This window comes from Ranitomeya imitator, chromosome 1 (assembly GCF_032444005.1).
Source record: "Ranitomeya imitator isolate aRanImi1 chromosome 1, aRanImi1.pri, whole genome shotgun sequence".
Taxonomy (NCBI): domain Eukaryota; kingdom Metazoa; phylum Chordata; class Amphibia; order Anura; family Dendrobatidae; genus Ranitomeya; species Ranitomeya imitator.
In genome coordinates, this window is record NC_091282.1 from 582,253,266 (window position 1) to 582,266,381 (window position 13,116).

Here is a 13,116-nt window from a genome sequence, read left to right on the forward strand (position 1 = left end):
TTTACCCTGGTTACCAGTGAAGACATCGCTGGATCGGTGTCACACACGCCGATCCAGCGATGTCAGCAGGAGTCCAGCGACGAAATAAAGTTCTGGACTTTCTTCAGCGACCAACGATCTCCCAGCAGGGGCCTGATCGTTGGTCGCTGTCACACATAACGATTTCATTAACGATATCGTTGCTACGTCACAAAAAGCAACGATATCGTTAACAATATCGTTATGTGTGAAGGTACCTTAACACTGTAAAGAATAGTGAAAAGCGAATTATCATATGTGCAAACATGAGAAACGTGCCCATGGAAGTGTACAATGATGTGAATCTGGTGTCCTATTTGCCAGCTCCTAGTCACATGGTTAATAGGAGGAGCTGTTTTCCAGGCAAGTCTATAATGTTCTTTAGTCTGAGGGATGCCCTCAGGGAAAGCAGAACACACGTAGAGGCCATTTTCACTACAAGATCTCCTGCAGGTTTAAGACCCTGGGTTCCCTCTCTAACCTGTACAGACATCATTCTAAAGTCTTTGACTAGATTCACCACAGTTTTTTTACATTAACCTATAAGTGACATAATTCTAGAGTCTGACTGAAATCACCTCAGTTTTTACATTCACCTATAAGTACTTGTGCACGTGCCGTGACACACTGTGGAGTTAACCCCGAATACAGGTCTGTAACCTCTAATAGCTACGTCTACCTCCTTCTGTAAACTATCAAAAGAGACTGTCCAGTGCTCTTAAAGCTTCAGACCCGAATCACATCTCAGCAGCTAAGTGTGAACTGTAATTGCCATGAACTATCCATGAGACTGTTCCTTATTTGTTCCAAGTTATAATTCCTGCTGAAGTAAAAGCAACTATTATACCCGAGATTGGTGTGTGTCATAATTCCTTCGGCTGCGGACACCGTGTGGGGGTGGATAGCAGGTAACGTTCGGCCTGGTCATTACACATGACCAACAAGTTTCCTTGCTCTGGTGACCTGGATGTCATCATGACGACATCCGCTCACCATGGCAACGATCGGGACCCCACATCATGCTACAGAGTCTCCAATCCAAAGGCAGAGGGGCTGTCAGCCCTGCGCCGGCCTCCATAATGTTGCAATCATTGTCGATCAAACTATTTTGGGGGTTAAACTGCTGAGAGCGGTCAGAATAAGCTGACACCTGGCGGCGATCGCCCGCGCTCACTCCATGAGTGCAGCTGGTTGCTCAGACGTACTATTCCATCCAGGGTCAAAAATTGCCCCAGGTCACAAGGACAGATTAGTACGTCTGATGTCAGAAATGGGTTAATTTTCCAAGCTACCAAACAACCACCTGACCTGGAAGAAACCAAGATTAGACCCATCGGCAGTGAAGGATCGGCTCTCATGGTATATGATAAATTTAAGTTTTTGGCAGCCATAGTGTCTGGTAAGGTAGACAAATTGAATACAATTTTAGCTCCATGGGCGAATTACAGTAATCATACCCAGTTTGGTCTACCATATCTATGCAAACAGGCATCCAACAGCCTCTGGTTTTCCTTAGTATACACTCCTTTCCTGCTAGCTAGGATTTTCTTCTCCTCTTGGGCACACTCCCCCTCCCCCCCCCCACCCACCCACCCGTAATCCCTACCTACTCTCCCCCTCTTTCACGAGTTATTCCCTGCAGAAATTAAAAGCGGCATTTTACATCTGAAGTGAGCACATTTTCCTGGCATTGTATTACTGCACTTTTTTTTTTTTACTCAGCAGAGACATTTTATATGGCATGTATCGTGCTACAGTTGGTCCTCAAAACACACAAAACAAATTTAAAGATTTGTTTACAAATCGCATTGTTATATTGATACTGCAGTCTTATACGTCCATCTGAAATGGGCAAACAGTATACAGGGTACTCACAATACTCCAGATAGATGCTTTGGTGTTTGGGACATGATCTTCCAATATCAGCTATGATACTATGATAGTCTATAAAAGAAAGATAGGGGGTGTGAAAGGCAAGAAGTTTATAGTGTTGCTTCCCAAAATCACTGTCATAAACCCATGCCAATACACCACATTTCTCAACCTGTGCAAATGTCACCTTCCCACACACCAACCTCGAATGACTCCCCCACCTGTTCTATTCACATTGTTGGATTTGTTCTGCACTTCCAATAGTGACAGTCAAGCATCCACAGTTCCCTCTTTCACTTCCTCAGACAGTCTGCTTGTAGGAAAAGCTTGGACGGAACATGCACAATCCTTTGTCCCAAATTGCCATATGCTCTTGCAGTAACGCCAAATTCTGAGTACAGAGCACAATACAGACTGGCCAAAAGGTCTGCAGACCAGTTCCTGAAAGCCTCATGTATGCTTTTGAGGCTCTTCAGTATGGTTTGGAAGATATCTGAAAACAGTTTCTACTGGAGGGTTCTGAAACTGATGTATATATAATTTTTAAACACACATGTTCCTCACTAAATTAATTATCAAAAAGTTAATTTCAGTTCAATAAAAAAGTGAAACTCATTATATAGAGTCATTACAAACAGAATGATCTATTTTAAAGGGTATTTCTGTTAATGTTGATTATGGCTTGTAGCCAATGAAAACTTAAAGTCATTATCTCAGTAAATTAGAATACTTCATAACACTAGCTTGAAAAATGATTTTAAAATGCTAGCACTGATCGTGGGCATTACTGCGGGGTGTCAGCACGTGAGGCCGCTCGATCGTGCCACTGTAGCTATACTGTTCTTTGCGGGAACGCACCTCCCGCAGAGCAGTATATATACAGTGCATGTCGGGAAGGGGTTAAACCAGGTACTGGTACTTTTCGCAGTGTTGACGTGTGCCAAGTCCTGCTGGAGAATGAAATGTCCATCTCAAAAAAGCTTGTCGGCAGAGGGAAGCATGAAGTGCTCTAAAATTTCCTGGTAGATGGCTGCGCTGACTTTGGTCTTGATAAGACACAGTGGACCTACACCAGCTGATGACATGGCTCCCATCCATCACTGATTGTGGAAACTTCACAGTAGACCTCAAGCAGCTTGGATTGTGTGCCTCTCTACTCTTCCTCCAGACTCTGGGACCTTGATTTCCAAATGAAATGCAAAATGTGCTTTCCTCTGAAAACAACACTTTGGACCACTGAGCAACAGTCCAGTTCTTTTTCTCCTTGGCCCAGATAAGACACTCCTGGCATTGTCTATTGGTCATGAGTGGCTTGACACAAGAAATGTACAAGCCCCCCTTTAGAGCAAATAGCGTGGGGGCTTCATGGGATTGCGGCACCAGCCCCCCCCCATGTTGTCTATTGGCTAAGTGGATTAGATTTCAGTTTAGGTATGTTCCCTAAAGGTACCATCACACTCAGCGACACTGCAGCGATATAGACAACGATCCGACCTAAACTATATCGCTGCAGCGTCGCTGTTTAGGTCGCTGTAGAGACATCAAACACAGCAACTCCAGAACGATGCAGGAGCGATCCAGTGACGTAACGGCAACTAACTTATCGTTCTCGCTCCATGTAAAAACATTGCTGGCGTCGTTGCTTTTGATGTCAAACATGACGATACACGCCGATCTAGCGGCCAAATAAAGTTCTGGACTTCTAGCTCCGACCAGCGATATAACAGCGGGATCCAGATCGCTGCTGCGTGTCAAACACAATGAGATCGCTATCCAGGACGCTGCAACGTCACAGATCGTTGTCGTTCTCGTTGCAAAGTTGCTGAGTGTGACGGTACCTTAGTTCTCTCAATGTTTAAGGTTTATTCATATCTCCCCATCTTTGATTTATGATAATGGTACGTACCAGTTTGTGGATTGGTTTTTCTAGTCCTCAGGTGACAGGCAGAAATAAGCAACAGGAGTCTGATTGGTTAACAGATTTCGGCGCCAAGGAGAACTTCTGAAGCACTGCATTCCTGTCAGATGAAGTTACAGTAGCCAGAATCTAAATTACAACTGTACCTCAGAGCATGGATCATCTCCTAAAGCTGATAGCAGAGCATGTAGAAAGGAGAGGAGTGGCTAAACAACATCCTGTTATGGTCTCAAGATGAAGACTTCACTCCAGAAGCTCAGGAATTTGAGGTGGTTGATGACACTCAGCATACAAGGCAGGAAGAAGATAGATATGTGAATGAGGAAAGAGAAGCTGTGAGAAGAGAGTCCCGGCGAACCAACAAACCGAACAGGAGATATTCACCTCCGGGGATATGGAAGACCAAGAGAATTCGTGGCCATCAATTAGCTTCACTGGGTGGATCCTTAGCACAAGCATGCTCCAAGTAAACTGATACCCGCAGCACAATCAATGTCAGGTATGCAGAATTTTTTCCTTAGTTTTGTGGATTTTATTAATAGTTCAAAGAATGCTGTCGATTTGCCAGGCAACCCTGTTGTTACTAGGTTGTTTGGACAGACAACAGTTTCTTTAGGCAGTGGAGGGTTTTATGATGCTATGGCTCCAGAGGCCAGAGATAACCCTTCAGCTGTGGTGAGAGAGGAGTTATCGGGTTCAGCAGCTCAAGCTGCAGCAAGGGTACTCCTCCTGTCACAGAGGAGGGAGTGCTTAGGCTGGTTTCACATTTGCCGTTGTGTCTGCAGCGTTTTGGACGCATACATCCACATGCGTCTTGATTTCCGATCTTTTACATTGTAGACACAGGTGAATGCATTTGCATGCGTTCGTCCACATTTGCTTACGCATGCGTATTTTTGCGGTGCACGGCTGGCGTGGCCAACACATTGTTAGAATTTTTATGGCGGCAAATTTCCGCCGCCATACGCATGCAGACGTTTGCGGAAAGAGTGCATCAAATAAACGCATTACAGTCTATGGGAACACATGCATAAGCAAGGACTTGCGTTTGCGTACACATGTGTTCTTATGAGCAAACATGTCTAGGAACTTGTTTTAAGCCACCCCCCCAAACAAACCTTATAAAAGAAGGTGTTGGCAGTGTAAGTCCATTACTCTCAAGACTCTGGAAGTGATACAAGCATTGCAGCATCAAGTTTGGAAGACTATCAAAATGTAAGTATACAAGCTATATGTCTGCCTGTTTTTCTCCCTGCAGTCTTTAATCATTTCTGTCTCTTGCAGCATTCATCATCATATCCTCCACTGAAAATCAGAGTTTACAGAGTGGACAGGAGACTGAAGTGAGTGCATTTGCTACTGATTGGTAAGTATTCACTGTCCCTATTACACATGTGGCAAAATATTTATTTTTATAGAACCCTTACAGTGCAGATGAGCATGAGCAGCAGACTCAGTGATTAAAGTAAAAACCAGTTGGTGTTCGATGAAGGATCGCTTCAACAAGGACCTGAGACAGGAGATCCAAGTTCACAGTGGTGCTGCAGCAAGAGTAGGGAAATACAAGTACCACCGACTGCTGGCTTTCCTGAGGCCTGTCCCTGCTCAGAAAAAAACAAGTATTTTTTGTTGTGTTCACCAATCTGAATTTATTTAACAGGAGTTGGCACTTTTACAATTGTTATTTTTTGGTAGTAATGTTTTACTTTTCTTTTCACAGAACCTGTAGCAGCCCCCTCGAAACTGGATCGTTCTCTGGAGCAGTCCTTCATCGGACTGCTACGGACCAGTCCCAGCCATCCACCAGCGATGCAGCAAGTGGGTCGGCGTCACAGGCTGGAGAACAGGCAGCTGATCCTTCAGGTGTTCCCCTGTCCTTTGCTTCTTTCTTTTTTGTGGGGGGCTTTGCTTCTTGTGTGTAATGGAGCTAAGAATTTGCAAAAACACAAAGGACTGAAAATCCTCCAAAAAAAATATAAATAAATATATATACACATACATACATATACAAAAAAAGGTCAGGGGTCAACAATGCTCACCTGAGTGCACTAGTTCTAACACACAGGCAGATGTCTAAAGATATGAGAAGGCTTAGCTACATCATCTCTTCAGTCTGCATTTACAGAAATGCAGACACGATTGGATTAGCTCAATGTCACCTACAATAGCACTGACCTCAGAGTAGAGATGTAGTGTAAAGAATGGGTTACATAACCCAATGTGGTTATAATCCAATCCCTGTATCATGCAATCAGAGAGTGGATTATATAACAAAAAAAATGTAGTTGTGAACCAGTGATCACCTTATTAAACTTTGAAAAAAAAATTGGGTAATATAGAAGGCACTTGGAACAGGTGTCCAACTAGAGGCGTTTTATTGTCAGTAAACATTAAAGTAAATTTTTTTTTTTTGTAAATTCTTTATTTAAAGTAAAGGCCGGAAACGTTACATGCAAGTAATGTTAAGATAACTAAATAAATCATAACTATTATAACAATGGCAATAAGGGAATCCAGACCACCAACTTTGGAGAATGGTAGGAGAGGGAAGGGAGAGGGGGGGAAGGGAGGAAGGGTTAGGAGAGGGGGGGGGGGATGGCTTGAGGAGTAGTAGTTAAAGGAGGGGAAATAGGAGAAAAGGATGGGGGAACAATGAACATAACAGTTCAAGTACACGTGGTTGTAATACTCAAAAACAAACAGTACGGTAGCATAGAATCTCGGTATTAAGAAGACATAAGTAGCAAAATTAGGGAGCAACTGAACGAAATGTTCTCCATGGAAGCCAGTTCAAAACAAAACGATCATGGGCATGCGTCTCCCAGCTCGATAGTTCCTCCATTCTATAAATGTGGTCAATTTTATTGAACCATTCACCTTGTGTTGGGGGGGGATACACTCTTCCAGTGGGTGGTTATTAAGTGTTTTGCAGCACTGAGCATCAAGGGTAGAAGACCATGCCTAGTGGGTTTGAAGTTGTTTGTCGGGCACGAGAGAATGGCCTCGACCGCCAGTAGGTCAGTTTTAATTAGTTTTAGCTTTTTAAGTGTTAAATTTACCTCCTCCCAGAAATCTTTAATCCCTCCGCACTCCCAGAATATGTGTGCATGGTTCCCCTGGGCGACCCGGCAACGCCAGCACAAGTCAGAATCCGCTAAGCCTAAATGTTGGAGTTTGACCGGCGTCAAATACCATCTGGTTAGTATCTTATATGCATTTTCCTGCAGTAGGATGCATCGAGAGAACCCCCTGGCAGACTTCAACATCTTTGAGATCTGGTCATCTCAGAAGCTAAAATTAAGTTCAGATTCCCAGGAATAAACAAAAGGATGGTTTAAAAGGGTTAAGAGGGGGTAACAAGTTGGTAGTACGAGCGAGATATGATTTTGTATCTAGTTGAGCCCGTTTTAAGCATGAGGTCTAACCATGACCAATTCGACTTTTGTGGGAACCTTTCTCTAAATTCCATAAGAATACGCTTAGTGTGAAGCTCCTGCAAAAAAATTTTTGGAGACTTCGTGGCGTTGCTAGGCCATATGTTGTTTTTAAGAATTTTACCGTCATAGAGGTTAGTGAGGGAATCCCTAGGGAGCTTTGACCATAAATTATATGAGTCCTTGAAATCAGGGTTAACCAGATAGGGAATGACTTCGATAGGTGTTAAGGATGATGGGAATGAATCTGGTGGAAGTTCATTCAAAACTGTCTGTCTAACGTGGAGGGTAGGTAAAGTTATGTCATCCAAACCCAATGAAGTCGTTGGTTTCGAGCGCGACCATAAAAGTGGTATTCCCCCATTGTCCAGCAAAGCCACATCTATCATGTCTAACGTGCCCCTCTCAAGGCCAATTACTATTCTCAGCCATCTGCTTTGGTGTATAGCTTTATAATATATATAGGTGTCAGGTAATCCTAAACCTCCACAAGAGGTGGGACATGTTAACAATTTAAAGGGTAGCCTAGCTGGTTTATTTCTCCATACAAATTTAATTAATAAGGACCTTATGTTTTTGAAGAATGTGAGGGGAAGACGAATGGGCACCATGCTCATAGAATACAATAGGATAGGCATAAGGTAAGCTTTAAATACGTTGATACGTCCTATCCATGATAAAGTGGGAAGACTATATGATTTCATCAATGCTTCTAGTTTTTTTATTAGAGGGGAAAAATTAGATCTGAATAGGTCCGTGGGGTCCCTAGTGATCCAGATACCCAAATACTTTATAGAGGATGTGGACCAGGAGAAGGGGGCTAGTTTTCGTAGAGTGGCAAGTTGAGTGGCCGATAGGGTGATATTAAGTGCTTCCGATTTGGTATTATTAATTTTGAAATTTGAAAGTTTGCCAAAATGATTAAGTATATTGAGGATAATGGGGAATGCTTTGAAAGGATTAGAAACCAGGAAGAGTAGGTCATCCGCGAATACCAATATTTTTATCTCTAATCTACCTATCCGCAATCCCTGGATCTGGACCTCCTAATTCTCTGTATGAGCGTTTCGATGACCAGTACAAACAAAGAAGGGGACAGGGGACATCCCTGCCTGGTACCGTTGTTAATATTAAAAACATCGGATTGAACACCATTCACCCGGACTCTGGCAGTGGGAAAGGAGTACAGGGAAAAGACCGCTGTAATAAACTGGGGGGGAAGCCAAACCTATGTAGGACCCTCTTCATATATCTCCAGCTTACCCTATCAAACGCCTTCTCGGCATCGGTAGACAGGAGAGTAAGCGGCAAGTTCCGCCTTCTAGCATACATTATAGATTGAAGAGCTTTAGCCGAATTGTCCCTGCCCTCCCTCCCACGCACAAAACCCGCCTGGTCCGATTGAATTATTCTGGGGAGTATGTTACCTAATCTAGTCGCCAAAAGTTTAGCCCATAATTTCATATCTGTGTTGAGAAGAGAAATAGGCCTATAGCTAGAGCAAAGGTTGGGATCCTTACCCTCTTTTGGTAAAACTGTGATAAAAGCTTCTAAAGCTTGTTTCGGGGGGAACTGTCCCGTCAAAAAAGAATTGAATAATGTAACTATGTGGGGCAGCAGGGGTTTTATTAATTTCTTATAGCAGGTGATGGGGAGGCCATCAGGACCCGGAGCCTTTCCATTGGAAATACTGGACAGAGTCTCTAATACCTCTTCAGGGGTAATTGGGGCTGTTAAGCAAGAGATGTCATCTGATGACAATGAGGGGAGTCTCAGAGATGAAAGGAATGTATCTATATTTTCCAAGGCTGCCCCGGGCTCACCCATGTCCTCCGGAACCTCCAGATTATAAAGTCTCTCGTAAAAGTGTTTGAATTCTTTAGCAATGTCTTTGGTCTCAGAAATAGTTGGGCCATTCGCACCTTTCAACTGTGTGATAAAAGTACGTCCACTACATTTTCTAAGAAGAGCAGTCATGAGTTTGCTCCCTCTATTGCCATGAAGGTAGAACTTCTGTTGGCTTCTCATGTATATCTTAGCGGAGTGTATGTTCAAAAGATCTTTTAGGGATCTTCTGAGTGAAATGAGTTCAGTCTGAGCTTTATTTGTCTGAGAGCGTTTGTGCATCCTTTCCACAGAATTGATCTGGTGCAGAATAGCCACTACCTCTTTGGACCGTTCTTTTTTCAGATATGAGCCCAAGGCTATGAATTCCCCTCTCAGGACCGCCTTGTGTGTCTCCCAAACCAAAGGCATGGGAGAGCCCGGAAGACAGTTCTCCTTAAAAAAGAGGTTGATGGAAGTAGAGAATCTAGTCACATAGGAGTTAGTACCAAAAAGTGTTGTGAATTCTGCTCTTGGGCTCCCTCCGGTGGTTGTGAGTGGTAGTGCGGCGGTAGTTGGAACGCAGCATTTATCAGGTGTATCTATTTTTTGCAATTTGGGCTGGGCTATATAGCCTTGCTTGATCCTTCAGTCAGTGCCAGTTGTCCATTGTTTTTGGAGGATTCACATCCCTCCTGGTCTCTCCTGTTTGCTGCGCTTTTCTTCAAAGATAAGTCCTGGCTTTGTTTTTGCTGTCCACCTGCTGTGGACCTTATAGTTCTGTGCATTTTCATGTTTTGTCTTGTCCAGCTTTGTCTGTGAAGGATTTTTTGCAGCCAAGCTGTGTCTCTGGAGACGCAGATATACCCTCCATGTCTTTAGTCAGATGTGGTGATTTGTATTTTCTGTGGTGGATATTTTCTAGTGTTTTAATACTGACCGCATAGGACTCTGTCCTATTCATTCTTTTTAGCTAGTATGGCCTCCTATGCTAAATCCTGATTTCATGTCTGCATATGTTATTTCCCTCTCCTTTCACATTCAATATTTGTGGGGGGCTGTCTATCCTTTGGGGATTTTCTCTGAGGCAAGATAGGTTTCCTGTTTCTGTCTTTAGGGGAAGTTAGTTCTTAGGCTGTGTCGAGGGGTCTACGGAGTGTTAGGTACCCCCCACGGCTACTTCTAGTTGCGCTGCTAGTTCAGGTACCACCTTCTCCAGAGTACGTCTCATGCTGCTCCTAGGCCACCAGATCATAACAAAGAAGGGTCTCATTTAGTGTCCAGGTAAAAGAAGAGGGAGTGATTTAATGTTCATCTCTAGGAAAAGCAGGGCATGATCTGAAAGGGATATAACGTCTATTTTTGCGGATTTCACTAGTTGAAGGTGGAAAGATTGGGTTAAGAGGTAGTCTAGTCTGTGATAATTATTATGAGGTGAGGAGAAGAAAGTGAAGTCTTTAGTTGTCGGATATAATGTTCTCCATGGATCAATTAAATTTAAAGATTGTAGGTTGATGTGTAATTTTCTAAGTGCTTTTTGTGGTATAGAAGATTTTCCTGATGAGGAATCTATTGCTGGGTTAAAAGTGACATTGAAATCCCCTCCTAGTATTATAATCCCTTCTTTAAATAATCTATGGGTATTTAATACCTGGCATAGCCAACTAATTTGGTTTTGGTTTGGGGAATAAATATTACAAAGGGTAACCTTCGTGTTGGCTAATAGCCCTTTTATCATTATGTATCTCCCGTCGGTATCTTTTAAGGTAAAAGGGACATTTCTTTTAAAAGCTATACCGACTCCTCTCGAGGCTGTGGTGCCAGTGCTATGGTACCATGTAGGGAATTGTGTTCTTGACATATCAGGGGTCCTATCTTTTTTGAAGTGGGTTTCCTGGAAAAACGCGATACTAGAATTTTTGGATTTCAAAAATCTCATCAATTGCCCTCTTTTCCTTGGTGAGCGCATGCCCTTCACGTTATATGAAGCCACTACCACAGTGGCTGATTCTGAGACGCTACCGGTCAGGAGTTATAAAAGAAAATAGAGTGACATCTGTGCACATGTACTGAACAAAACATAATAACTATAAATGCAATAAGAACATTTTTGAGAAAAAAGTATAACATAAAACAAAGAAAAATCCCGTCTGTGGCAGAGGCTGGGGCCACAAACATCCTCCCTAGACAGACAGGACAGTCCTTTGCAGGCGCACAAGTGGTAAACAAGATATGAACATTTACTACCAATAAAATCTGTAATAAAGGCATCGTGAAAGAAAAAATTCCGTTGACCTAACGAGTTTTAAGCAATACCCGAACCGGACACAATGGAGAGATCGGGTTTATTTGTCCATCAAAGGCAAGAAGAAGTAGCGTCACATAATTGACTCAAGGGGGTGGTTTCTTTTTAGTTCCAGACTTACCCTGTCTCGGAGATGCAGACCTCTTGGCTGGGGACCATTCGCCATGATCCGGCAAGGGGTGAAGATTGGAGGGGACATTAAGTGTCATGTCCAAAGGCAGCCAAGAAGGGACATCTACCGCATCTATGTCAAATGTGGACCAAACTTTGGCGAGGTCATCTGGGTGACGGATTATGGCTTGCTTTCCTCCACCATGTACGGCTAGGCCAAAAGGAAATAACCATTTATATAGTATCTTATTTGCACGTAGTGTGTCAAGGAGAGATTTCAAGACCCTACGTTTGGTGAGAGTCGACGGAGCTAGGTCCTGATATAGTTGGATTGATGAACCTTCGTAGGATAAGTTTTTATTTTCTCTGGAAGCATTTAGAATTGCAGAGGTATCCAAGTAATTCAGAAGACCACATATCACATCCCTTGGGGGATCCGTGGGTTTAGGTTTGGGCCTGAGCGAGCGATGTATCTTCTCAATAACCATTTGATCACATCGTTCCTGAGGCAGTAGGGAAGCAAATATTGCTCTGGTTGATTTTTCAAGTATTTCATTGGAGACGTTTTCGGGAATCCCCTTAACCCTCCGTCACATACAATATTCGGACTAACGAGTTCACATACAATGTGCCTGTCAGGCGCCTGCTGGAAAAATACCTATAATATCTAATGTTTGCAATTTCAGTGCTCTAAAAGTGATCAGTGACCTTCATAGGGATGTAATAAAAGAGACTACACATAATCAGTTGCAAAAAAAAACATTTACTTAACATAAAACTAATAACTATGAAATACAAACTTTTCAAAACTCCCGCCAAATAGTCCCCAGTTCGACTCTCTCAAAAAAATGTACAAAGAAAATTTTTGAACACAAACTTAATTTTAAGGTACCTTAAGTACTATTAAAAACATATTCAATCAGAAGTAGATGCTGAGGTTTCCCCAGAAAAGTCACACTTGCAGAGCAAATAGCAAGAATTACACACCATTTTTGCATGTGTCAGGCAAATTGCTTTATGACATTTGAGACATTCATAATTTGAAAGCCTTCTGGTTCCGCTTTCCGTTTGGCAGGTGGTGCATCTCCTTCTTTTGTGAGGTGGTGCAGATGGTGACTTTTCACCATCATCTTCTGGGCGGAACCTTTTGAGCTGAACTTGAAGGCGAGAGGGGATACCGATTGTTTTCACGCTTCTCCTGCGTAGCTCTCCAAGTACTAGTTCTTTTCCAATATAATATGATCCAACTTCTTCATCCTCACCACTGTCACCATCTTGCTCTGTTTCAGAATCCAGGACACATTCTTCCACCTCATCATGAGAATCAATCTAACTTTCCTCTCCTAAATCCTCATTCAGTGTGAGGTCTCTATCATCTAACAGCATGTTTGTTACTTCCTCAACATCAAGTTGTTTGGATAAATTGTACATTTTCCTCTCCATTTCAGCAGATAATCTGAAGCAAGAGAAGGAATATGTTAGGGAACTACTGTATATGCCTGAGCAGCACACTTTCTTTTATAAAATCTCCCTTATTTCTATGAAATATCCTCACATTTTGTGCTATACATTCATAAAACAAGCTAAATAAACTATTGTGATGAATAAAAACATAAAATACCAACCTTACTGAA

General features: G+C 42.7%; 1 protein-coding gene and 1 long non-coding RNA gene across 2 annotated transcripts in view; one reads left to right on the top strand and one right to left on the bottom strand.

Annotated features, from left to right (window-relative positions):
- HMG20B (high mobility group 20B) overlaps positions 1 to 13,116 on the bottom strand; it is a 740,474-nt gene that overhangs the window by 619,034 nt on the left and 108,324 nt on the right. Inside the window, exon 2 of the mRNA XM_069767875.1 lies at positions 1,894 to 1,962. Coding sequence (XP_069623976.1) covers positions 1,894 to 1,928 — 35 coding nt within the window. The 5' untranslated portion in view covers positions 1,929 to 1,962. The remainder of the gene's footprint in view (positions 1 to 1,893; positions 1,963 to 13,116) is intronic.
- LOC138657942 (uncharacterized) overlaps positions 4,974 to 13,116 on the top strand; it is a 60,574-nt gene continuing 52,431 nt past the window's right edge. Inside the window, exons 1-3 of the long non-coding RNA XR_011317266.1 lie at positions 4,974 to 5,023; positions 5,093 to 5,174; positions 5,529 to 5,671. This is a non-coding gene — a long non-coding RNA (uncharacterized lncRNA). The remainder of the gene's footprint in view (positions 5,024 to 5,092; positions 5,175 to 5,528; positions 5,672 to 13,116) is intronic.